The sequence below is a fragment of the Oncorhynchus kisutch genome, linkage group LG16, assembly GCF_002021735.2.
Source record: "Oncorhynchus kisutch isolate 150728-3 linkage group LG16, Okis_V2, whole genome shotgun sequence".
In the NCBI taxonomy this organism is placed as follows: domain Eukaryota; kingdom Metazoa; phylum Chordata; class Actinopteri; order Salmoniformes; family Salmonidae; genus Oncorhynchus; species Oncorhynchus kisutch.
Genome location: NC_034189.2, coordinates 34,350,684 through 34,377,485, shown reverse-complemented (window position 1 = coordinate 34,377,485; position 26,802 = coordinate 34,350,684). Strand labels below are relative to the sequence as shown.

Below are 26,802 nucleotides of genomic sequence, written 5' to 3'. Positions count from 1 at the left end.
AAATGTCTAGTCATGATCCCCAAAGGTGTTTCTAACATGTATTGACTCAGGAGGGTGAATACTTATCAAATCAATATATATTAGTATTTTATTTTTCATTAGACATTTTCTTCCACTTTGACATTAGCTGCTTTGAGTAGATCGTTGACAATTTTTTTTTAATTAAATACATTTTAATCCCAGTATGTAACACAATAAAATGTGAAGAAATCAGGAGCGAACAAGCAAAGAAAATGCACAAGCATTCTGTCGGTTGCCATCCCTGGTCACAACTACCTGTTGCTGCTACAGCCCCCTGTGCTACAGCCCCCTGTGTTCCCCTATACAGGGTCCATATTAGGAAGAAGTACTGCAGAGAATGAGGCTGTCCTAATATGGACACTGTACCCATAGCCCCCTTCACAAAGAATCAGTAGGTCCCCGCGGTGCTCACTGTGGTATAACTGATCTTGGACATGGACAAAGGACCCATAGTCCCCGTCACTGTCATCTCATCATCCCCGCCGTTCCGCCTCTCCCGGCGGCGCCGACAGCAGGGCGGACGGCTGTGGGCGAAGGTGGTGAGCAACGCCTTGCGGAAGCGTGTATTCATGAAACAATAGATAACGGGGTTGACGCACACCGATGTGTAGCTCAATAGGTGGATGAACGAGATGGGTGCCCCCGAGAGGAGCCGGTGGGCTGAGCTGATGTGAAATGCCTTCCACGTGTTGGCCGTGTACAGGGGCATCCAGCAGAGGAAGAAGAGAATGGCAGTGATAATGAGCATGCGGATCACGCGCTTCTTGGCCAAGAGTTTAGCCTCCGAGGTATTGCTTCGAGGGTGCTCGGCGGACACTCTGGGTTTAGGATGGCCCGGAGTAGGGGTGGTGAGGGTGGACAGCTCCATGGACGGTGGCTTCTTCGGTATCTGGATGTAGCAGCCATCATCGTCTGTGTCGTTGTTGCTGGTGGTCACAGTGGTGTTTACGCCATTCTTCAGTGCTGTGGAATGTACATGGAAGTGTGTAAGTGGGTCTGAATTGGGTGTAAGTGTGTAGGTGAGTAAGTGTGTAGGTTAAAGACAGAGCACATTACTAATAATAGGATGAGAAAAGAGTTGGTGACATAAGCCTGCATTGTGGGGAACATGCATTCACAAATAAACAGGCCTTCGAGAAAATAGTTACGAATGCAAAACCCTTATTCTGGCCCCAGCCTTACCATTGCCTGTTTTAAAAACCCTAATCCTAGTCCTTGCCCTAATTGCTTCTGCCCAGCACCACCCTATTTCAAAACCCCAACCCCAATCCCTAACACAAAACCTCAACTTCATTTACATAACTTTCTATTTGTGAGAAACAAATTAGTTGTTCAATCATATCCATGGCAGGAGATACATGTGGTGTAGGAGTCTCACAACTGTTCTCTCTGGTTTGGTCCAGCTCAAACTTCATCCCCCGGTACAGCTCTCTGGAGATGAGTCCATAGGCAACGATCATCACAACCCCAGGGATGAAGAACAAGATTAAAAGCAACAGCATGTACCTGAGAAAAAAGGAGAGAAAGAAAGAGGGAAAGAGAAGGAAACATGGAGTGAAAGAAAAAGAGGGAAATTGAGAGAAAAGGGGAGGGAAAGAAAAAGGGAGAGAAAGACAGAGGTAAAGAGGGACAGGAAGCCAGACAGGAAGAGAAAAAAGTTACTTTGATCATTGTGGTCATAAAATAAAATAATATTTCTATGGTGGTAATTAACATTTTTCCAATTATCTTCACATCAATGCGGATACTATCAACTTGGCCGTGTACAAAAAAAGTACAAATCCACTATTGTTCATTCCACACACTTTGAGAATTAGTAGAGAGGAAGCCTTTATTTTGCGTTGTGTGAAATTCTAATGGGTGCGTGGGTGTTTTCCTCTGAACATCCTCCATGGATGGTTCATTTTTAATCTCCCATCAGCCTTTGCAGCAGGTTAGGCTCTCATTCATTCATTCATTCATTAATGCAGCCTCTGATACTCAAAGCTTTTCATCAGTACTCTGTTTGATAGTGGGTCACACATCAGGGATTGGGGGACAAATGGTGACAGGAAGGAAGGACATACAGAGAGGCAGTAAATAGATGAGGTTTCGGTTCATCTTTTGTTTTCTCTATTGTCAGAGAAGAACATAGAAAGGGGCGAGGAGCAGGTGCTACACTAATACTTCTGTTTCACATTATTTGACAATTCTTCATGGCCGGCATCATTAGTAAGCATAATTAGACACGCTGATTCAATAGCCAATTTGGGGAATAGCCCGTAATGGACTCAGCCATTACACCAAGATGCTTGGCCTCAAAGAGGTCACCAAAAGTACAAAAGTACTAAGGTCACAAGTTATATTTCAATAGCATATTTTCTGAAGTATATTGTAATAATAAAAAAATGATAGGTATTATATTGTGTGTTTGTTGATTACATCTACTGTCACCGCTGCTTTGATCAATTTTTTAATATCAATACAAATTAAAATATAAATCCTATTAAAATGATTGTGCCTGCCATTGTTAAGAGAAATGGACTCTTTGTCCACATTTTGTTAGGTTACAGCCTTATTTTAAAATGGATTAAATAACAAAAAATACTCAGAAATAACAATAAATCCTCAGAAATGTTTGCAAATCTATATAAAAAAAATATTCAGACCCTTTGCTACGAGACTTGAAATTGAGCTCAGGTGCATCCATTCATCATCCTTAAGATGTTTCTACAACTTGATTCCACCTGTGGTAAATTAAATTGATTGGACATGATTTGGAAAGGCCCACACCTGTCTAGGTGAGGTCCAACAGTTGACAGTGCATGTCAGAGCAAAAACCAAGCCATGAGGTCAAAGGAATTGTCCATAGATCCCCGAGACATGATTGTATCGAGGATACCAAAACTTTCTGTAGCATTGAAGGTTCCCAAGAACACAGTGGCCTCCATCATTCTGAAATGGAAGAAGTTTGGAACCACAAAGAAATGGAAGAAATTTGGCCGCCCGGTCAAACTGAAGAATAGTGGGAGTAGGGCCTTGGTCAGAGAGGTGACCAAGAACCCGATGGTCACTCTGACAGATCTCCAGAGTTCCTCTGTGGAGATGGGAGAACCTTTCAAATGGACAACTATCTCTGCGGCACTCCACCAATCAGGCCTTTATGGTAGAGTGGCCAGATGGAAGCCACTCCTCAGTAAAAGGCACAAGACAGTCTGCTTGGAGTTTGACAAAAGGCACCTAAAGGACTCTCAGACCATGAGAAACAAGAATCTCTGGTCTGATGAAACCAAGATTGAACTCAATGGCCTGAATGCCAAGTGTCAAGTCTGAAGGGAACCTGGCACCATCCCTACAGTCATGTTTTTCACCGGCAGGGACTGGGAGACTAGTCAGGATCGAGGGAAAGATGAACGGAGCAAAGTTTTTTTTATATATATTTTTTCATTTCACCTTTATTTAACCAGGTAGGCTAGTTGAGAACAAGTTCTCATTTGCAACTGCGACCTGGCCAAGATAAAGCATAGCAGTGTGAGCAGACAACAAAGAGTTACACATGGAGTAAACAATTAACAAGTCAATAACACAGTAGAAACCAAAGGGGGAGTCTATATACAATGTGTGCAAAAGGCATGAGGAGGTAGGCAAATAATTACAATTTTGCAGATTAACACTGGAGTGATGAATGATCAGATGGTCATGTACAGGTAGAGATATTGGTGTGCAAAAGAGCAGAAAAGTAAATAAATAAAAACAGTATGGGGATGAGGTAGGTGAAAAAGGGTGGGCTATTTACCAATAGACTATGTACAGCTGCAGCGATCGGTTAGCTGCTCAGATAGCTGATGTTTGAAGTTGGTGAGGGAGATAAAAGTCTCCAACTTCAGTGATTTTTGCAATTCGTTCCAGTCACAGGCAGCAGAGTACTGGAACGAAAGGCGGCCAAATGAGGTGTTGGCTTTAGGGATGATCAGTGAGATACACCTGCTGGAGCGCGTGCTACGGATGGGTGTTGCCATCGTGACCAGTGAGCTGAGATAAGGCGGAGCTTTACCTAGCATGGACTTGTAGATGACCTGGAGCAAGTGGGTCTGGCGACGAATATGTAGCGAGGGCCAGCCGACTAGAGCATACAAGTCGCAGTGGTGGGTGGTATAAGGTGCTTTAGTGATGAAACGGATGGCACTGTGATAGACTGCATCCAGTTTGCTGAGTAGAGTGTTGGAAGCAATTTTGTAGATGACATCGCCGAAGTCGAGGATCGGTAGGATAGTCAGTTTTACTAGGGTAAGCTTGGCGGCGTGAGTGAAGGAGGCTTTGTTGCGGAATAGAAAGCCGACTCTTGATTTGATTTTCGATTGGAGATGTTTGATATGAGTCTGGAAGGAGAGTTTGCAGTCTAGCCAGACACCTAGGTACTTATAGACGTCCACATATTCTAGGTCGGAACCATCCAGGGTGGTGATGCTAGTCGGGCATGCGGGTGCAGTCAGCGACCGGTTGAAAAGCATGCATTTGGTTTTACTAGCGTTTAAGAGCAGTTGGAGGCCACGGAAGGAGTGTTGTATGGCATTGAAGCTTGTTTGGAGGTTAGATAGCACAGTGTCCAAAGACGGGCCGAAGGTATATAGAATGGTGTCGTCTGCGTAGAGGTGGATCAGGGATTCGCCCGCAGCAAGAGCGACATCATTGATATACACAGAGAAAAGAGTCGGCCCGAGAATTGAACCCTGTGGCACCCCCATAGAGACTGCCAGAGGACCAGACAGCATGCCCTCCGATTTGACGCACTGAACTCTGTCTGCAAAGTAATTGGTGAACCAGGCAAGGCAGTCATCCGAAAAACCGAGGCTCCTGAGTCTGCCGATAAGAATATGGTGATTGACAGAGTCGAAAGCCTTGGCAAGGTCGATGAAGACGGCTGCACAGTACTGTCTTTTATCGATGGCGGTTATGATATCGTTGAGTACCTTGAGTGTGGCTGAGGTGCACCCATGACCGGCTCGGAAACCAGATTGCACAGCGGAGAAGGTGCGGTGGGATTCGAGATGGTCAGTGACCTGTTTGTTGACTTGGCTTTCGAAGACCTTAGATAGGCAGGGCAGGATGGATATAGGTCTGTAACAGTTTGGGTCCAGGGTGTCTCCCCCTTTGAAGAGGGGGATGACTGCGGCAGCTTTCCAATCCTTGGGGATCTCAGACGATATGAAAGAGAGGTTGAACAGGCTGGTAATAGGGGTTGCGATAATGGTGGCAGATAGTTTCAGAAATAGAGGGTCCAGATTGTCAAGCCCAGCTGATTTGTACGGGTCCAGGTTTTGCAGCTCTTTCAGAACATCTGCTATCTGGATTTGGTTAAAGGAGAACCTGGAGAGGCTTGGGCGAGGAGCTGCGGGGGGGGCGGAGCTGTTGGCCGAGGTTGAAGTAGCCAGGCGGAAGGCATGGCCAGCCGTTGAGAAATGCTTATTGAAGTTTTCGATAATCATGGATTTATCAGTGGTGACCGTGTTACCTAGCCTCAGTGCAGTGGGCAGCTGGGAGGAGGTGCTCTTCTTCTCCATGGACTTCACGGTGTCCCAGAACTTTTTGGAGTTGGAGCTACAGGATGCAAACTTCTGCCTGAAGAAGCTGGCCTTAGCTTTCCTGACTGACTGCGTGTATTGGTTCCGGACTTCCCTGAACAGTTGCATATCACGGGGACTATTCGATGCTATTGCAGTCCGCCACAGGATGTTTTTGTGCTGGTCGAGGGCAGTCAGGTCTGGGGTGAACCAAGGGCTGTATCTGTTCTTAGTTCTGCATTTTTTGAACGGAGCATGCTTATCTAAAATGGTGAGGAAGTTACTTTTAAAGAATGACCAGGCATCCTCAACTGACGGGATGAGGTCAATGTCCTTCCAGGATACCCGGGCCAGGTCGATTAGAAAGGCCTGCTCACAGAAGTGTTTTAGGGAGCGTTTGACAGTGATGAGGGGTGGTCGTTTGACTGCGGCTCCGTAGCGGATACAGGCAATGAGGCAGTGATCGCTGAGATCCTGGTTGAAGACAGCGGAGGTGTATTTGGAGGGCCAGTTGGTCAGGATGACGTCTATGAGGGTGCCCTTGTTTACAGAGTTAGGGTTGTACCTGGTGGGTTCCTTGATGATTTGTGTGAGATTGAGGGCATCTAGCTTAGATTGTAGGACTGGCGAGGTGTTAAGCATATCCCAGTTTAGGTCACCTAACAGAACAAACTCTGAAGCTAGATGGGGGGCGATCAATTCACAAATGGTGTCCAGGGCACAGCTGGGAGCTGAGGGGGGTCGGTAGCAGGCGGCAACCGTGAGAGACTTATTTCTGGAGAGAGTAATTTTCAAAATTAGTAGTTCGAACTGTAAAGAGAGATCCTTGATGAAAGCCTGCTCCAGAGTGCTTAGAACCTCAGACTGGGGCGAAGGTTCACCTTCCAACCGGACATTGACTTTGAGCACACAACCAAGGCAATGCAGGAGTGGCTTAGCTGAGCAGCAACATCACAGATCTTGAGAGAATCTGAAGAGAAGAATGGGAGAAACTCTTCCTATAGGTGTGCCAAGTTTGTAGCACCATACCCAAGAACACTCGAGGCTGTAATAGCTGCCAAAGGTGCTTCAACAAAGTACAGAGTAAAGGGTCTGAATACTTACGTAAATGTGATATTTACGTTTTTATTTATTTATACAAAAAATACACGTTTTTTGCTTTGTTATTATGGGGTATTGTGTGTAGAATGCTGAGGGGGATAGTGTGTAGAATAAGGCTGTAATGCAACAAAATGTGGAAAAATTCAAGATGTCTGAATACTTTCAGAATGCACTGTAGATCCCCAAAGGACTCTTAGGGTTGTAGTGTAAAAGAAAAACAAGTAAAGTCTGGAAAGGTTTTAACAGTCTGCAATCAGTGAACAACTACAATTCAAGTAGTAAGGTCTGCAGAGAGAGAGCTTATTTAGTGTAAAAGATAAGAAGTATGGTCTGGAGGAGAGAGACGAGAGAGCTGTATGAGGCTGGGGAGAACCCTTGGAGAATGTCAATCTTCCTTTAATTGCTCTACTCCACAGTCTCTCTGTTTGTTTATGGGCAAATTGATGAATAGTCCTCTGTGCCCAAACTTAACAGCAACAGTTTCTACAGAAAAAGACTAAACTTGAACTGCAGATGCAGATATATTCTAGCGATATTACTAATCGTCGACCAGTGTTTAATAAACTGCTGGTCTTTAGAGTGTAATTACCTTCTAAAACTGCTTCACTAGCCCTGAGTCAATGCGAACTACTCCGCCTAATAATATAATTGCTTTGCCTTAGATGTTGATGTGGTGCTCCGAAATGTCCGGCTATGACGATTCTGTTCAGTCTTGCAGGGGGAAGGCATTATTTTTGGGCAAATTTAATATAAGTGGAAATATAATGAAAACAGCATGAAACACTTCATTGCTTCCCTGATCAGAAATGTGGGGGAAAAACAATTTATTTTGAAACAAATCTATTCAATAAAAGCAATCAAACATAAAAACAGACAGAACAAACTCAAGATACTTTTTTGTACAATGGACTGGCAATCTATGTTCCTTTGATAACGGCTTACTTTGAAAATACCACTCGAGAACTGACTTAATTAGCGTCAGGAAACTCAGGGACCGGTCAGAAACCAGTTCTGACCACTGCACTAGAGGTCTCCAGTCAGAAACTCACTCACCACGTCTGTTCCACCCCACCGCTTGGCCATTCCAGGCGGCACATGTGTCCCGTAGTTCGGTCAGGTTTGGGGAAGGACTTGAGGTGGCTGAACACTGGGTAGGGCACCATCATGACCAACGACAACACCCAGATGGCGGCGATGACCCGGTAGGCATGGGAACGAGTCTGCCACACTCGCGACTTCAGTGGGTTGCAGATGGCGCTGTACCTCTCGATTGCTATGGCGACCAGGCTGAAGGTGGAGATGCTGACGGAGAGCCCTATAGGAATGCAGGGAAGGGGTAGGGTCAATAAGAGAGATTAAAATGACTATCAACAGTGATCAGACCTGGGTTCAAATGGTACTTGTTTTCTGTCTGGAGTGCCTGATGGACGGGGTTTAAACTTTTGAGACAATTACATTGTCTCCATTGAGCAAGGGAAGTTCAATTAAGCAGGAAAAATATTTTAATTAAAGAAAACAAATACTATATTACCAGGTCTGATAGTGATAAACATCTTCTATGTATTTGAGCAGGCTTGCCACATCAGAGAGATGCTCGTAGGCCGCTAAAAAAGTAAAGACAAATGATAAAGCCTCTTAAGCTTATAATTAAGTAAAGACACGAAGAGCATTACATTTCAGACAAATAGCCCCACACTGATGGAATCACACCATTGTCGTTCTGTCCTGCTCAATGTTAGATCTCTAAATTAACTAAATACTCACACAGAATTACATAAACACACACACAGGATAGATTATAGGTTGATTACTTCATAATTCAATGAAAAGTCCATGGTGGACTAACCCAATATGACGGCTTGTTACACAATGAAAGGGAGGGGCAAGATAAAGAGAGCGGGAGAGACAAAGAGAGTGGGCTGGTACATACATGTGGAAACTATGCTCATGAGAATTAAATACTTTGCACATGAACGACTGCTCATTCAAAAATAACAATATACAGGAACACAAGTCCTTCTGTTCACCGGACCTAGAATTCCTCAAAATCAAATGTCGTCCCTATTATCTCCCACGAGAATTCACGTCGGTCATTGTCACTGCGATGTATATCCCCCCCCCCCCCGAGTCAACACCACAACGGCCCTCGAGGAACTCCACTGGGACATGTTCCGGGCAGCCTCAGAGAATAAAATAGATGTCTACGCTGATTCACTGTGTGAGTTTATAAGGATGAGCAAGTGAGAGGTTTTTCCCACTGTGACCATTAAAACCTACCCTAACGAGAAACCGTGGATAGGTGGCGGCATTCGCGCAAAACTGAAAGCGCGAACCACCGCATTTAACAATGGAAAGATGACCGGGAATACGGCCGAATACAAACAGTGTAGTTATTCCCTCCACAAGGCAATCAAACAAGCTAAATGTCAGTTTAGGGTCAAAGTGGAGTCGCAATTCAACGGCTCAGACACGAGACGTATGTGACAGGGTCTACAGGCAATCACGGACTACAAATAGAAAACCAGACACGTCACGGACACATACTGTACGTCTTGCTTCCAGACAACCTAAACACCTTCTTTGCCCGCTTTGAGGATAATACAGTGCCAACGACGTGGCCTGCTACCAAGGACTATGGGCCCCCCCTCCTTCTCCGTGGCCGACGTGATTAAAACATTTAAACGTGTTAATCCTCGCAAGGCTGCAGGCCCAGACGGCATCCCCAGCCGCGTCCTCAGAGCATGCGCAGACCAGCTGGCTGGTGTGTTTACGGACATATTCAATCAATCCTTATCCCAGTCTGCTGTTCCCACATGCTTCAGAGGGCCACCATTGTTCCTGTTCCCAAGAAAGCTAAGGTAACTGAGCTAGTGAACCTATTGGGGCGGTAAGCAAATTGGAGTGGGTCTAGGGTGTCAGGTAGGGTGGAGTTGATATGGTCCTTGACTAGTCTCTCAAAGCACTTCATGATGACGTGCTTTGAGAGACTAGTCAAGGACCATATCAACTCCACCCTACCTGACACCCTAGACCCACTCCAATTTGCTTACCGCCCCAATAGGTTCACAGACGACACAATCGCAACCACACTGCACACTGCCCTAACCCATCTGGACAAGAGGAATACCTATGTGAGAATGCTGTTCATCGACTACAGCTCAGCATTTAACACGATAGTACCCTCCAAACTCGTCATCAAGCTCGAGACCCTGGGTCTTGACCCCGCCCTGTGCAACTGGGTACTGGACTTCGGGCCGCGCCCAGGTGGTGAGGGTAGGTAACAACATCTCCACCCCACTGATCCTCAACTCTGGGGCCCCACAAGGGTGGGGTCCCTGTTCACCCACGACTGCGTGGCCATGCTTGATTATCAACAACGACGATACGGCCTACAGGGAGGAGGTGAGGGCCCTCGGAGTGTGGTGTCAGGAAAATAACCTCACACTCAACGTCAACAAAACAAAGGAGATGATTGTGGACTTCAGGAAACAGCAGAGGGAGAACTCCCCTATCCACATTGACGGGACAGTAGTGGAGAGGGTAGTAAGTTTAAAGTTCCTCAGCGTACACATCACGGGCAAACTGAATTGGTCCACCCACACAGACAGCGTGGTGAAGAATGCGCAAGCAGCGCCTCTTCAACCTCAGGAGGCTGAAGAAATTCGGCTTGTCACCAAAAGCACTCACAAACTTCTACAGATGCACAATCAATAGCATCCTGTCGGGCTGTATTACCGCCTGGTACGGCAACTGCTCCGCCCACAACCGTAAGGCTCTCCAGAGGGTAGTGAGGTCTGCACAACGCATCACCGGGGGAACACTATTGCCCTCCAGGACACCTACACCACCCGATGTCACAGGAAGACCATAAATATCATCAAGAACAACAACCGTAGTTGTGGAATTGTTAGGTTAGATTACTCGTTGGTTATTACTGCATTGTCGGAACTAGAAGCACAAGCATTTCGCTACACTCGCATTAACATCTGCTAACCATATGTATGTGGCAAATTTGATTTGATTTGATTTATCTCAGTCAATCATGGCTAGTGAGAAAGTTGCTGTCTTTTTCTGTGGCTAAACCAGCTAGGCTTGAAATGTAATACTTTCATTTGCATTTACAGATGGCATACAAGTTTGTTATTACGGCACATTAAAGTTCCAATATTCCAGAAGGGATTTCTGCCAAAAAATGCATTTTTAAAAAGTTTACGTTCAAATGGCTCTCCTGTGAAGTAGTGATGCGCGAAATACGCCTAGTTGTCACGTCTTCTAGGACTAGTGGGTGCGGAGTCAGGCGCAGAGAGCAGAGGTTTTAGGATAATCGTAATATTTATTCCGGTACAAAATGGTCAGGCACCATACAAAAGACCGGCCCAAACACAGGACCACACAGTCCGGAAAAAAAATAAAGAAAAAGGCACAACCACAAAACAGGTGCAACCAGTAAGACAAAACTAACAGAAAATGAAAGGGGATCGGTGGCAGCTAGTAGACCGGTGACGACGACCGCCGAGCGCCGCCCGAACAGGAAGAGGAGCCACCTTCGGTGGGAGTCGTGACAGTAACCCCCCCCCCTGACGTGCGGCTCCCGCAGCGCGCCAACACCGGCCTCGAGGGCAACCCAGAGGGCGAGGCGCAGGGCGATCCGGATGGAGGCGATGGAAATCCCTCAGCAGTGACGGATCCAAGATGTCCCCCACCGGTACCCAGAACCTCTCCTCCGGACCGTACCCCTCCCAGGCCATGAGGTACTGCAGGCCCCTCACCCGGTGTCTAGAGTCCAGAACAGCACGTACTGTGTACGCCGGGGAGGGACCTCCGGAACCTCACCTTCCTGCAGGGGACCAGCTACCACTGGCCTGAGGAGAGAAACATGAAACGAGGGGTTAATCCGATAGTAAAATATGAGTTGTAATCTATAACACACCTCGTTTTAAACGGCCCCACACACTGCGGCCCCAGCTGACAGCAGGGCAGGCGGAGGGGCAGGTTTTGGGTCGAGAGTCAGACCCTGTCCCCCGGTGCGAATACGGGGGCCTCACTGCGGTGGCGGTCAGCGCTCCTCTTCTGCCGTCCACCAGCTTGCTTAAGTGATTCCTGGATGGCCCTCCAGGTGTCCTTAGAGCGCTTGCACCCACTCCTCCACCACAGGAGCCTCGGTCTGACTCTGATGCCATGGTGACAGGACTGGCTGGTAGCACAACACGCATTGGAACGGTGGCATGTTCATAGAGGAGTGGCGGAGTGAATTCTGAGCCACCTTCGCCCATGGGACGTACCTCCCCCATTCTCCTGGCCGGTCCTGGCAATACGACCGCAGAAACCTACCCACCTCCTGGTTCCACCTGCCCATTACTCTCGGGGTGATAACCAGAGGTCAGGCTGACCTAAGACCCCCAGACGCTCCATAAACGCCCTCCACACTTGATACGTGAACTGGGGACCCCGATCAGAAACGATGTCCTCAGGCACCCCATAGTGCCGGAAGACGTGGATAAACAGGGCCTGAGCAGTCTGTAGGGCCGTAGGGAGACCAGGCAATGGGAGGAGACGGAAGGAAAACCAATCCACAACGACCAGAATAGTAATGTTGCCCTGAGACGGGGGAAGATCTGTAAGAAAGTCCACCGACAGATGAGACCACGGCCGTTGTGCAACGGGGAGGGTAACTTCCAGCCATGAAGTTGGAATTATGGGAGTAGGACCGATGGGCCGGTCCTCTGTGTCATAGAGATGGGACAGCGCGTCGGCCTTCGTACTGAGGGAACCTGGTCTGTAAGAGAGAGTGAACCTAAATCGGGTAAAAAACATGGCCCACCTTGCCTGACGCGGATTCAGTCTCCTCGCTGCCTGGATTTACTCCAGATTACGGTGGTCAGTCCAGATGAGGAAAGGGTGCTTGGCCCCCTCAAGAAAGTGTCTCCACACCTTCAGGGCCTTTACCACAGCTAACAACTCCCAGTCCCCCACATCATAGTTTCACTCCGCCGGACTGTGCCTCTTCGAAAAGAAAGCGCAGGTGGAGCTTTGGTGGCGTGCCCGAGCGCTGTGATATAGAACAGCCCCAACCCCAGCCACCTCCACTATGAACGCCAAAGAGGGGTCCAGATGTGCCAACACGGGAGCATCGATAAACAGCGCCTTCAACCGATTGAAAGCTCTGTCCGCCTCTGCCGACCAACGTAAACGCGCCGGCCCCCCCTTCAGCAGTGAGGTAATGGGAGCCGCCACCTGGCCAAATCCCCCGATAAACCTCTGGTAGTAATTAGCAAACCCTGAAAACCGCTGCACCTCCTTTCCTGTGGTCGGAGTCGGCCAATTACGCACGGCCTTAACACGGTCACACTCCATCACCACCCCCGAGGTGGAAATGCGATAACCCAGGAAGGAAACGGCTCGTTTGGAGAACATACATTTCTCAGCCTTAACGTACAGGTCATGCTCCAGCAGTCGCCCAAGTACCTTGCACACCAGAGACACATGCGCGGCGCGTGCATTCTTTAACCCATACGGCATGATAAGGGACTCATAATGGCCAGATGTGGTACTAAACGCGGTTTTCCACTCATCTCCTCCCTGAATACGCACCAGATTATACGCTCTCCTGAGGTCCAGTTTTGTGAAAAAATGCGCTCAGTGAAAAGATTCTGCCGCCGTAGCGATGATCGGTAGCGGGTAACTAAACCCCACTGTGATGGAATTGAGACCTCGATAATCAATGCACCGACGCAGACCTCCCTCCTTTTTTCCACAAAAAATTAACTTGAGGAGACGGGTGACGGGAGGGCCGAATGTACACCTGCCACAGAGAATCAGTGACATATGTCTCCATATGCAACGTCTCCTCCTGTGACAATGGGCACACGTGACTCCTGGGAAGTGTAGAGTTTACCTGGAGGTTTATCGCGCAATCCCCCGTCGATGAGGTGGTCATTTGGTCGCCCTCTTCTTACAGAAGGCGATAGCCAAATCGGCATATTCTGAGGGGATGCGCACAGTCTAAACCTGGTCTGGACTTTCCACCGACGTGGCACCGATGGAAACTCCTATACACCTACCTGAACACTCCTCTGACCGACCCCTGGAGAGCCCCATTTCCATGAAATCCTGGGATTGTGACAAGCCAGCCAGGGAAACCCCGGCACCACTGGAAACGCAGGTGAATCGATAAGGAAGAGACTAATCCGCTCCCTATGAATCCCCTGCGTTACCATGTCCAATGGAACCGTGGCCTCCCTGACCAGCCCTGACCCTAAAGGTTGACTATCTAAGGTGTGCACGGGGAAGGGTGGATCTATCGGCACCAACGGAATCCCAAACCTATGAGCGAGTCCGCAATCCATAAAGTTCCCAAACCGGGCCTGAATCGACTAGCGCCTTATGCTGGAGAGAGGGAGAAAACACATTTTATTTTTTTTATTTTTTATTTTTTATTTTTATTTTTATTATTATTATTTTTTATTAAACAAACAGGAGCTCTGGGTGAGTTTGGTGCTGACTCACCTGGGGTGACAGGGTAGCCTAGTGGTTAGAGCGTTGGACTAGTAACCGGAAGGTTGCAAGTTCAAATCCCCGAGCTGACAAGGTACAAATCTGTCGTTCTGCCCCTGAACAGGCAGTTAACCCACTGTTCGTAGGCCGTCATTGAAAATAAGAATTTGTTCTTAACTGACTTGCCTAGTTAAATAAAGGTAATAAAAAAAAGTATTCCGCCTGCCCTCTCAACTCCCAGACGAGCTCCTCCACCACCGATCGGAAGTGTGTCCTCTCCGACCACAGCTGGTGCAGGAGGAGCCTCCTCCGGTCCCACGCGCCCGCGAGCAGCTAGCAGATTGTCCAGTCGGATCGACATGTCTATGAGTTCATCGAGGGAGGAAGTGGCGTCCCGACAACTTAGCTCCCTGCGGACATCCTCCCGGAGCCTACACAGGTAGTGGTCCATCAGGGCCCTGTCATTCCACCCCGCCCCAGTGGCCAAGGTCCGGAACTCCAGCGCAAAGTCCTGCGCGCTCCTCTTCTCCTGCCTAAGGTGGACCAGCCGTTCACCCGCCGCTTGGCCCTCTGGAGGGTGGTCGAACACGGCCCGGAAACGGCGGGTGAACTCTGGGTAGTGGTCCCTGGCATAGTGTGGGCTATTCCAAACAGCATTGGCCCACTCCAGGGCTCTGCCCGTCAGGCAGGAGACGAGGACGCTCACACTCTCCTAACCCGAAGGTGTCGGCCGAACGGTAGCCAGGTGTAGCTCGAGCTGGAGCAAAAATCCCCGGCAATCTTCAGCCGCTCCATCGTACTCCCTCGGGGGCGCGAGATGGAGTGCGCTGGGGCCGGACGCCACTGGAGGAGTGGGTTGAGTCATCGAAGGAAGAGCTGGAGGCGAGGTAGGGAGACCACTCCTCTCCCATCGGTCCATTCTCTCCATTGCTGACCCGATACGATGGAGGATGGCTGTATGATGGATGATGGAGGAGGCGCTCCTCCAAAGATGGTCACGTCTTCTAGGAGTAGTGGGGGCGGAGTCAGGTGCAGAGAGCAGAGGTTTTAGGATAATCTTAATATTTATTCCGGTACAAAACGGTCACACCAAAAGCCAGGCGCATACAAAAGTCCAGCCCAAACACAGGACCACACAGTCCGGAAAAAATCAAGAAAAAGGCATAACCAGTCTGGTGCAACCAATAAGACAAAACTAACAGAAAAGGAAAAGGGGATCGGTGGCAGCTAGTTAGACCGGTGACGACGACCGCCGCCCGAACAGGAAGATGAGCCACCTTCGGTGGGAGTCGTGACACTAGTTTCCTGAAACGAGTCACAAATTCTCTAAAATGACTTTGGAGGCGGCTTACGGTAGAGAAATTAACATTAAATTTCCTGCCAATTGCTCTGGAGGATATTCCTGCCGTCAGCATGCCAATTGCACACTCCCTCAAAACTTTAGACATCTGTAGCATTATGTTGTGTGACAATACCGCATATTTTATATATCTTGACATGCCACACCTTGTCAGGTGGATGGATTATCTTGGCAAAGGAGAAATCCTCACTAACATAAACTCAGCAAAAAAGAAACGTCCCTTTTTCAGGATCCTGTCCTTCATTGTAAAGGGTTTAAACACTGTTGTCCATGCTTGTTCAATGAACCATGAACAATTAATGGTCCCTGCTCATCTGCGTGAATGTGCCTTAGGCATGCTGCAAGGAGGCATGAGGGCTGCAAATGTTGCCAAGGCAATAAATTGCAATGTCTGTACTGTGAGACGCCTACGACATCGCCACAGGGAGACAGGATGAACAGCTGATCATCCACGCAGTGGCAGACCAGGTGTAACAACACCTGCACAGAATCGGTCCATCTGAACATCACACCTGCGGGACAGGTACAGGATGGCAACAACTGCCCGAATTACACCAGGAACACACAATCCCTCCATCAGTGCTCAGACTGTTTGCAAAAGGCTGAGAGAGGCTGGACTGAAGGCTTGTAGGCTTGCTGTAAAGGCAGGTCCTCAGCAGACATCATCGGCAACAACGTTGACTATAGGCACAAACCCACCCTCGCTGGCAAAAAGTGCTTTTCACTGACGAGTCGCGGTTCTGTCTCACCAGGGGTGAGGGATGTTTATCGTCCAAGAAATGAGCGTTACACCGAGGCCTGTACTCTGGACTCTGGCCTGTACAAATCCACCAGCCATATTGCTCGTTCTGTGCGTGATTTCCTGCAAGACAGGAATGTCAGTGTTCTGCCATGGCCAGCGAAGAGCCCGGATCTCAATCCTATTGAGCACATCTGGGAACTGTTGGATCGGAGGGTGAGGGCTAGGGCCATTCCCCCCAGAAATGTCTGGCAACTTGCAGGTGCCTTGGTGGAAGAGTGGGGTAACATCTCACAGCAAGAAGAGGCAAATCTGGTGCAGTCCATGAGGAGGAGATGCACTGCAGTACTTAATGCAGCTGGTGGCCACACCAGATACTGACTGTTACTTTTGATTTTGACTCCCCCTTTGTTCAGGAACACATTATTCAATTTCTGTTAGTCACATGTCTGTGGAACTTGTTCAGTTTATGTCTCGGTTGTTGAATCTTGTTATGTTACACATGTTAAGTTTGCTGAAAATAAACACAGTTGACAGTGAGAGGACACTTATTTTATTGCTGAGTTAGATGAAATTACATTTGTGTACAACATTTGAGAGAAATACACTTTTTGTGCATATGGAACATTTCAGGAATCTTTTATTTCAGCTCATTAAACATGGAACCAACACTTTATATGTTGCGTTTATATTTTTGTTCAGTGTAGATAGTAATAATAACGCAACAGATACAGATTACACACAATCAGGGTAAAGATAGGTGAGATCGAAATGGATTCTCTTACGTACATCATGTCTGGAACCAACGGTCTTCAACTCTCCACAACAAGGGATTTCAGCAGTCCAAGTAGAATTCTTGCAAGATCCCCTCACGGGGTGGCCTTGAATTGGTTTGTAGTTCATAAATTGATAGCTACCGAGTGGCTGGTCGCCATCCTAAACAATAGAGGTCCTTGTGTATTCTCATTGTTTTTGATGTCTAGCGTGGATGTGTTAATTTGATGCTCCTCTAAACTAGGTAGCATATCAATCACGAGCGATTTAATGTTATATTTTCATCATCATTCCGAACATTGGCTAAGCTGGAGACAGACAGACAGTCCAAAGTGGCTAGTGGCTACAATATGGTAGAAAGTACAAGATTAGCCTACATCATCAGTGATTGTTTTTGCTCCAATGCGATGTTAAGGGACTGTGTCCTGCTTGTTCAACTGCAATATCCATTACAACAGACAGAGGTTGTATAGCCTTCGATATATATTTTTGTGAATGTTCATTCAAATCGCTGCATGTTTTTGTTTATTTAAAATGTTCAGGAATATGAGGCAGACTACAGAAAATGGGGAATCGAGAGAGGGGTAGTGTGAGCAGCAGCTATGTAGTGTATGTAAAATAACACATGCACAGAATGTCATATGTAGCCTTAGCTTTGATTAAAAGGTTTCCGGAGGGGCGGCAGGTGACAGACAACTCTGTATTCGCAGCCACGGCATTCAGTTTTCCCCTCACAATTCAGACCACTCCCAGACAGTCCGAGCTAAATTCTTTCTTGACAAATTGCTCTTTGCTAAGAAGCTATTTTTGTTCATTTTAATTTGAAACAATTACATTAAGATACTTCTTCATTCTTACCCAGAAATTATTTGATATTGAGATAAAAATGGCTCCTTGGACCCGTAACCTTTTCAAGCGTACGGTCACATATTTGTGATATTTTTTGATTGGTCCCTGCAGCGTACCATCGCAAATATGTGACTGGAACAGAAGTAACAGAACGTCTACATATAACAAACACATCTAAATGGCGTTGTTGTCTGAAAAGCATCTAAACAATGTTACTTACTGATGGAAAATAAAGGTTTTCACAACTTTATTCCTCAATTTTACAAGTGCAAACAATAGCATCCAAGCATCACACGGAACACATCCACAGCCAAACTCATTCCATAAACCAGTCTAAAAAACAAGCTGACAAAAAACATAAATTTGCAACCTAACAGCTAGACTTGTTTACAATGTACCACATCTCTGGTGAGCACAAGGGAGAAATGTAATATTATAGAGGTACGTGTCAGCTAAGCTAACAGCGGCTAAAATCTTCATGATTGCAGACATGTTTGTTTATGTTTGACCAATGAAAACTCCCTAACCCCAAAATGCCATTGACTATAAGACACAAATTAACAAAGTCAAAGATGGCTGCGCCCATTGACTGAATAAGATGAATTTAGTTTGGCCACTTTTCAGCATAGTACAAATCTTCGATGTGCTTGTTACAGTAAATACAAGAACCGGGGCACATGACTTGACAAGTCGTTTATAGTTTCTAACAAATCACAAAGCAAATGAATGTTTTCACCTCACAGATTATCACCTCAAATACAAGCCTACTGCCTAGCCTAGCTGTAGTGCGAAAGCTAAATGGGGTTGCCAGATTTGGGTGAAACCGTTTTAGGGCGGTTTGTAGTTAGTAATACTTTAAGTTAATACAAATGTAACCATGTTTTGGAAGGAGATCGATAGCTGGTCCACCCACATAACATTCAGCCCATAGATGACGCCAAAATATAAATCTAGATAATCCTGTCTAGCTCCATAGATAACTCATTATATCTACAACCTTGCCTCACTCATGCCAAAGTCCCCGCACTCAGACAGGCTAACACCAAAGCCTCTTTCAGATAATACCATAATATAGATTATAATAATAAGAGATTTATCAATAATAATATAGATACTCACTGCTACTACCATATGCAGAAGGGATAAGGGATTGAATGGTTATGTAAAGCCGAATATTAAGCGGAAAATGTGGTCTTGATGCAGTGAGGGGTGCAGAGAACAATGGCAAAATGCAACATAGAATTATGGTATCGCATGCAAGAAGAACTCACATTGTAAGGGCCGTTATTCATATTTAGAACTTACACATGAAGAGGTTAACAACACACTTCATCAATATATACAGGACATCTATATAATGTACATCATCTACCTTTAGCCAGTCATTGGGACTGATGGTGACTCTTTATGTGCAGGCATTAATGGGCAATTTTGCTGTGCCTAGGCACAAAATCAATGCCTGAAGAAAGAAAGTCCTAATAGCCCTGTGCATTGGTTGCTTTTGGCTGATGAAACTTTTGCCCATTGCTTTTTCTTGTCTGCTTCAGAGTGATGTTTCTAACTGCATTATATGAATAAGGCAGATCACACAAATAGATACAGTTGAAGTCGGAAGTTTACATACACCTTAGTCAAATACATTTAATTCCTGACATTTAATCCTAGCAAAAAATCCCTGTTTTAGGTCAGCTAGGATCACCACTTAATTTTAAGAATGTGAAATGTCAGAATAATAGTAGAGAGAATGATTTATTTCAGCTTTTATTTCTTTCATCACATTTACAGTGGGTCAGAAGTTTACATACACTCAGTTAGTATTTGGCAACATTGCCATTAAATTATTTAACTTGGGTCCAACTTTTTGGGTAGCCTTCCACAAGCTTCTCACAATAGGTTGGGGACAACTTTGGCACATTCCTCCTGACAGAGCTGGTGTAACTGAGTCAGGTTTGTAGGCCTCCTTGCTCGCGCACACTTTTTCATTTCTGCTCACAAATGTTCTATGGGAATGAGGTCAGGGCTTTGTGATGGCCACTCCAATACCTTGACTTTGTTGTCCTTAAGCCATTTTGCAACAAGTTTGGAAGAATGCTTGGGGTCATTGTCCATTTGGAAGACCCATTTGCGACCAAGCTTTAACTTCCTGACTGATATCTTGAGATGTTCCTTTAATACAGCCACTTCATTTTACTCCCTCATGATTGACATATATGTGCACCAGTCCCTCATGCAGTAAAACACCCCCCAAACATGATGCTGCCACCCCCGTGCTTCATGGTTGGGATGGTGTTCTTCGGCTTGCAAGCCTCCCTCTTTCTCCTCCAAACATAACAATGGTCATTATGGCCAAACAATTCTATTTTTGTTTCATCAGAAAATAGGTAATTTCTCCAAAAAGTATGATCTTTGTGCAGTTTCAATCAGTAGTCTGGCCTTTTAATGGCGGTTTTGGAGCAGTGGCTTCTTCCTTGCTGAGCGGCCTTTCAGTTTATATAAGACTCGTTTTACCTTGGATATATATACTTTTGTTCCTGTTTCCTCCAGCATCTTCACAAGGTCCTTTGCTGTTGTTCTGGGATTGATTTGCACTTTTCGCACCAAAGTACGTCTCATCTCCAGGAGACAGAACGCATCTCCTTCCTGAGTGGCGGCTGCGTGGTCCCATGGTGTTTATACTTGTGTACATTTGTTTGTACAGATGAACGTGGTACCTTCAGGCGTTTGGAAATGGCTCACAAGGATGAACCAGATTTGTGGAGGTCTACAATTTCTTTTCTGAGGTCTTGGCAAATTTCTTATGATTTTCCCATGATGTCAAGCAAAGAGGCACTGCGTTTGAAGGTAGGCCTTGAAATACATCCACAGGTACACTTCCAATTTATTCAAATGACATAAATTTGCCTATTAGAAGCTTCTAAAGCCATGACATCATTTTCTGGAATTTTCCAAGCTGTTTAAAGGCACAGTCAACTTAGTGTATGTAAACTTCTGACCCACTGGAATTGTGATACAGTGATTTATAAGTGTAAAAATCTGCCTGTAAACAATTGTTGGAAAAATTACTTGTGTCATGCACAAAGTAGATGTCCTAACCGACTTGCCAAAACAATAGTTTATTAACAAGAAATGTGTGGAGTGTTGAAAAACAAGTTTACATTTTTTAAAATTTTATTGTACCTTTATTTAACTAGGCAAGTCAGTTATGAACAAATTCTTATTTTCAATGATGGCCTAGGAACAGTGGGTTAACTGCCTGTTCAGGGGTAAAACGAGAGATTTGTGCCTTGTCAGCTCGAGGATTTGAACTTGAACTTGATTGTTTGAAGAAGTGACAGTCTCTCTCAGAATGAATTTCTACGACAACACACATTCATGCTACACAAACATCGCAACTGCTGCTACCAGACTCTTATTATGATTGCTAAATTATTCACAATTAAATACTTGCCCCCCAATCCCCCCTTCCCCAAAATACATGTTGGACAGTAAAATGTGTCGTCCTGTACTATACATTTAAAAAATATATTTTACGGAGCAATTTACTTCATGTTCGTATTATTATATATTTTTTATTTCTTATTGTTGTTGCATTGTCAGGAAGGAATCTGCAAATAAGCATTTTCTAGGACAGTGTATAGCATGTTTATCCCTTACATGACAAAAAAAATGTGAAATTTGAAACTTCCTCTCTCTCTCTCTTTCTCTCGTTCTCTCTCTCTCTCTCGTGTTCTCTGTCTGCCCCTCTCCCCCCTCTCTCTCACTCTCACTCCCTCTTACTCACTCTCCTCTCTTTTTTCTCTCTCTGACTCAGGGAGGCATTGTGGTCAATTGGGCTCAGCCTGATGAAAGGCCAGCTCATCAGTAAGTCACACTCCTGCGGACATATGACAGTCCAACTGGCTCTGGCATGATGGGTTGTGTCCGCCCTGACCTCAGCATAAATGAGCTACAGTTAATTCCCCTTTGGCTGTTGTTACGACTCCAAAACAGGATGTCACTAGGAAGAGACTTCTCAAACCACTGTTTAAAGATGATTGACTCCAGAACCTAATTATGCTCTGATATCTAGTAAGAATACTGAAAATATGTAATGCATTGCTTTCAGATCTATGTGACAGTTCCAGGCCAGTAATATCCAGCCTGTCTGCAAAGCTGTTATTGCACCAAATCTCATAATGCCTGGATAAGTCTTGCCCATGTCAGTAACTACACCAATATAATAATGCAATCTGATGCTCGACTGCAATGTAGATTACATGCTATTCAATCATTGGTGAATTTGTGCAGTGCAACTGCTTTGCAGACCGTCTGGAACACAGCCACAATCTTACCCATGAAGTAGGTGACCGTTTTACACATGGCGGCTCCAAAGATGAAGTCCTCCAGCATGTTGGGGATGAGTGTGAAGGGCATGCAGAAGACAGCCATCATCAGGTCACTGACCGCCAGCGAAAGCAGGAAGGAGTTGGTGACCGTGCGCATGCGCTTGTTGACCGTCAGGACCACAATGATCAGAAGGTTGCCAAAGACGCTGAGCAGGAAGATGAGAGAGTAAAGCAGGATCCGCACCGAGTCCATCTCTGAGAGAGAGGGAGAGAGGGAGAGAGAAGACAATGATCACATATTAAAACATATCAGTATTATATCATTTTATACGGAGCATAATCACAACACACCATAGTTGGAATATATTCTACATTCTATACATCTAGACAATCTGCTGGTCTGCAACTGAGCATCTATGACTGCAAGGACAGAGAGCTCCAAGGATGCCAGTGAAGTCGATGCTAGTCATTACACTATCACGGACCCTGTGCTTGAAGCTGACAGCATGTGACGGGACAAGATCACCATTGACTATCTGCTGAGCTGAGTGATTACAAGAGTAATGTCACCCCCAAAGTCAAGGGTTAATGTCTGCAGGATGCATACTCATACTTCAAATACTTATTGTTTGACAATGACTTATAGTTTATAAAGCATACGAATGAGCTTGTTGAGAAACTTAGATTTAAAGTGGCCGTTTTATACAGAAACATATCTTGTTTCTCTCTAGTCAGCAGGAAGCAGATTGTGCAATCAACCTTTACAGTGCATTCAGAAAGTATTCAGCCCCTTTCACTTTTTCCACATTTTGTTCCGTTATTTAAAAAAATTCTCATCAATCTACACACAATAACCCATAATGACAAAGTGAAAACAGTTGTTTTTTTTAAGCTCAGGTGCATCTTGTTTCCATTGATCATCCTTGAGATGTTTCTATAACTTGATTGGATTACACCTGTGGTAAATTCAATTGTTTGGACATTATTTGAAAAAGCACAACCCTGTCTATATATGGTCCCACAGTTGACAGTGAATGTCAGACTAATAACCAAGCCAAGAGGTCGAAGGAATTGTTCGTAGAGCTCTGAGACAGGATTGCGTCGAGGCACAGTTCTGGGGAACAGTACCAAAACATTTCTACAGCATTGAAGGTCCCCAAGAACACAGTGGCCTCCATTATTCTTAAGTGGAAGAAGTTTGGACCCACCAAGACTCGTCCTAGAGCTGGCCGCCCGGGCCAAACTGAGCAATCGGGAGAGAAGGCCCTTTTTGAATTATTTTTTTAATTATTTATTTATTTAAGGGTTGGAGAAGGGCCAAGAACCCGATGGTCACTCTCACAGAGCTCCAAAATTCCTCTATGGCGATGGGAGAACCTTCCAGAAGGACAACCATCTCTGCAGCACTCCACCAATCAGGCCTTTATGTGTGGCGCAGCAGGCCCTGCATCTCAGTGCAAGAGACGTCACTACAGTCCCTGGTTCGAATCCAGGCTGCATCACATCCGGCCGTGATTGGGAGCGCTGGACGCAGTATTGGCCCAGCGTCGTCTGTGTTTGGCTGGGGTAGGTTGTCATTGTAAATAGAATTTGTTCTTTACTGACTTGCCTAGTTATATAAAGGTTACATTTAAAAAAAGATATATATATATAGGGCCGAGTGGCCAGATGGAAGCCACTTCCGGAGAAGCATTGGGGGTGGCAGAATCATGCTGTGGGGATGTTTTTCAGCGTCAGGGACTGGGAGACTAGTCAGGATCGAGGGAAAGATGAACGCAGCAAAGTACAGAGAGATCCTTGATGAAAAGCTGTATCCAGAGTGCTCAGGACCTCAGAGTGGGGCAAAGGTTCACCTTCCAACAGGATAATGTCCCTAAACACACAGACAAGACAACACAGGAGTGGCTTTGGGACAAGTCTATGAATGTCCTTGAATGGCCCAGCCAGACCCGGGTCTTGAACCCGATCTAACATCTCTGGACAGACCTGAAAATAGCTGTGCAGCGACGCTCCCTAACCAACCTGACAATGCTTGAGAGGAACTACAGAGAAGAATAGGAACAACTCCACAAATACAGGCGTGCCAAGCTTGTAGCGCCATACATGTAATCGCTGCCAAAGGTGCTTCAACAAAGTACTGAGTAAAGTGTCTGAATACTTATTTAAATGTGATATTTCTCTTTTTTATTGTGCGATTTTGTGTGTAGATTGTTGAGAAGCGGGGGGGGGGACAATTGAATCCATTTTAAAATAAGGCTGTAACGTAACAAAATACTTTCCGCACGCACTGTATACCTGTTCTTGATTATTGTAATACAATTTAGTAAAGTGCAGCTGCCTCTACTCCTAAACCTTTGGATGCTGTTTTTCAGGGCACAATTCATTTTATCAAAGTTTGTTACTCATCAATTTATTCTTTACAAAAAGTTTGTCTGGACTGCTTTGAAATCATAGATCACATCATTATGCACTGTTTGTGTACAAAGCCACAAACCTCCGACTTACGTAACATTACCGTTAAGATTTAGAATTAAAATGCATTGGTTAACTCTGGAGACTCCATTGGTGGCTAGAAAGCTAGGTAAATCAGACTTTAATTTCCTAGCACCTTAGGTGTGGGATGAATAAATAAATAAACAAGTAACCTATCAGACTGGTCTGCGGTAAGGTCTGTGGCTGTGATGGGGGGAGCCACAGGGTTAATAGAACCGGTGTGTGTGGAAATGAAGGGTTACACCGTTACAGAATTGCTGAGTTAGTGCTGCCACAGTTAATCAGTCTCTACCTGCTCTTATGCTCCCGAGCTGCTCCCCGTTGCTCTGGTGCCACGCCAGTGAGGCTTTCAGCATGGGCACTACACTCTCTCACCAATCAATAGACTTCTGTGCTAAAATCAAAGCTCCTCGACCATAATGCTCACAACAAATCGAAATGCCCCACTTGTGCTTGGAAATACCAATACTGCCCCGCTTTGCAATTCTGTTCATAAGAAATTATTGGGGAAAAGTAGCAGGTAGCCTACACTAGTAGTGGTTTCAGGTTCTGTCCATATATCTTCAATTGTCATCAAGGCAAAGGATGGCTACTTTGAAGAATCTAAAATAAAATACAATTTGGTTACTACATGATTCCATTTGCATTATTTCATAGTTTTGATGTCTTCATTATTATTCTGTAATGTAGAAAATAGTAAGAATGAAAATTAAACTTTGATTGAATAGGTTTGTCAACTTTTGACTGGTACTGCATATACTTTATATAAATATATACTGATCTACAGCCAGCCAGCCTGACAGCCCGCCAATAACAACATTTGACAATTAAGTTAATTGATGAAGTATTAAAAAATGTGCTGTAGCTTAACACACCGAAGAAAAAAACAACTATCTTTATAGTCTACTTTTTAACAAGATACGTCAGAATAACCAGCAGTATTCAAGTGAATTGATGTTCGAGCGATGCAAACCCTAGAGGGGCCAAGACTAACCCAAACATTTTTTGCTGTCTTATTGTTGGCACTTTTAAAATGTCTGCTTGCTGTGCACCATGCCAAAAATGCATACAATTACCCATGAGGCTTGCTAAACACACAAAGAAAACCTGGCTACTCTATAATGAACTGAGCTGAATCTAGATACATTTTAAAAGGTCAAATAATGCAAAGTAATCTACACTTGACCGGTCCTGTTTAACGCAGTAGATAAGAGCGTGGAGCTAGCAATGACATAAGCACGTGTTCGATTCCTGATGGGGCCACATGTACTGAAATGCATTGTTGTACACTGCTGTAGGTTGCTTTGAATAAAAGCATCTGCTAAATGGTGGATATTATTATATGATGTACACTAGGCTGTACTGTATATCCAAACAATAGAAACAAAACCTTATCGATAACAGTGCATTCGGAAAGTATTCAGAGCCCGATCTAAATTCTCTGAACAGACCTGAAAATAGCTGTGCAGCGACGCTCCCCATTCAACCAACAGAGCTTGAGAGGAACTACAGAGAAGAATGGGAGAAACTCCCCACATACAGGTGTGCCAAGCTTATAGCGTCAGAGCCAAGAAGACACAAGGCTGCCATCTATACCAAAGCTGCTTTATTTGAATACTTTTTTTCTAAAAACCTGTATTTGCTTTGTAATTATGGGGTATTATGTGTATTTTTTCCCATCCATTTTAGAATGAGGCTGAAACGTAATAAAATGTTGAAAAAGTCAAGTGGTCTGAATACTTTCAGAATGCATTGTATATTTGTAACGTAAACAGATCATGGTTATTTAATGTACGGAACAAATCCTGACTTCCAGTGCAGTAAAAATATAATTTTTGTGTTTTATTTATATTTCCACACTATGAGGTTGGAATAATACTGTGAAATGGAGAAAATTATCATAATGCACTTTTAGTGTAAAAGCTTTTTGAAAAGACAGCCTGAAAATGTCTGCTTGTTTTCCTGGTTGGGTTTTTTGGACTGCCTGGTGACATCAGCAAGTGGTATAAGTTAATTTACCAATAACAAAGAGAGGTTTGTAAAAGTTAGTTTTCATGTTATACTTCCCTCCTATTAGGCTCTTCCAATTAGGCCCCTCTCTCAGAC

The 26,802-nt window shown here is 45.2% G+C and overlaps 1 protein-coding gene across 1 annotated transcript; it reads right to left on the bottom strand.

The window, feature by feature from the left end:
* Positions 1-267: 267 nt before the first annotated feature.
* On the bottom strand, positions 268-25,052 carry LOC109906169 (cholecystokinin receptor-like). The gene is made up of 5 exons (XM_020503805.2): positions 24,989-25,052; positions 22,210-22,458; positions 7,716-7,977; positions 1,400-1,527; positions 268-984 (listed from the first exon to the last, which is right to left on the bottom strand). The coding sequence occupies exons 1-5, from the start codon at positions 25,050-25,052 to the stop codon at positions 410-412; spliced, it is 1,278 nt and encodes a 425-aa protein (XP_020359394.1). The 3' UTR covers positions 268-409.
* Positions 25,053-26,802: the final 1,750 nt, after the last annotated feature.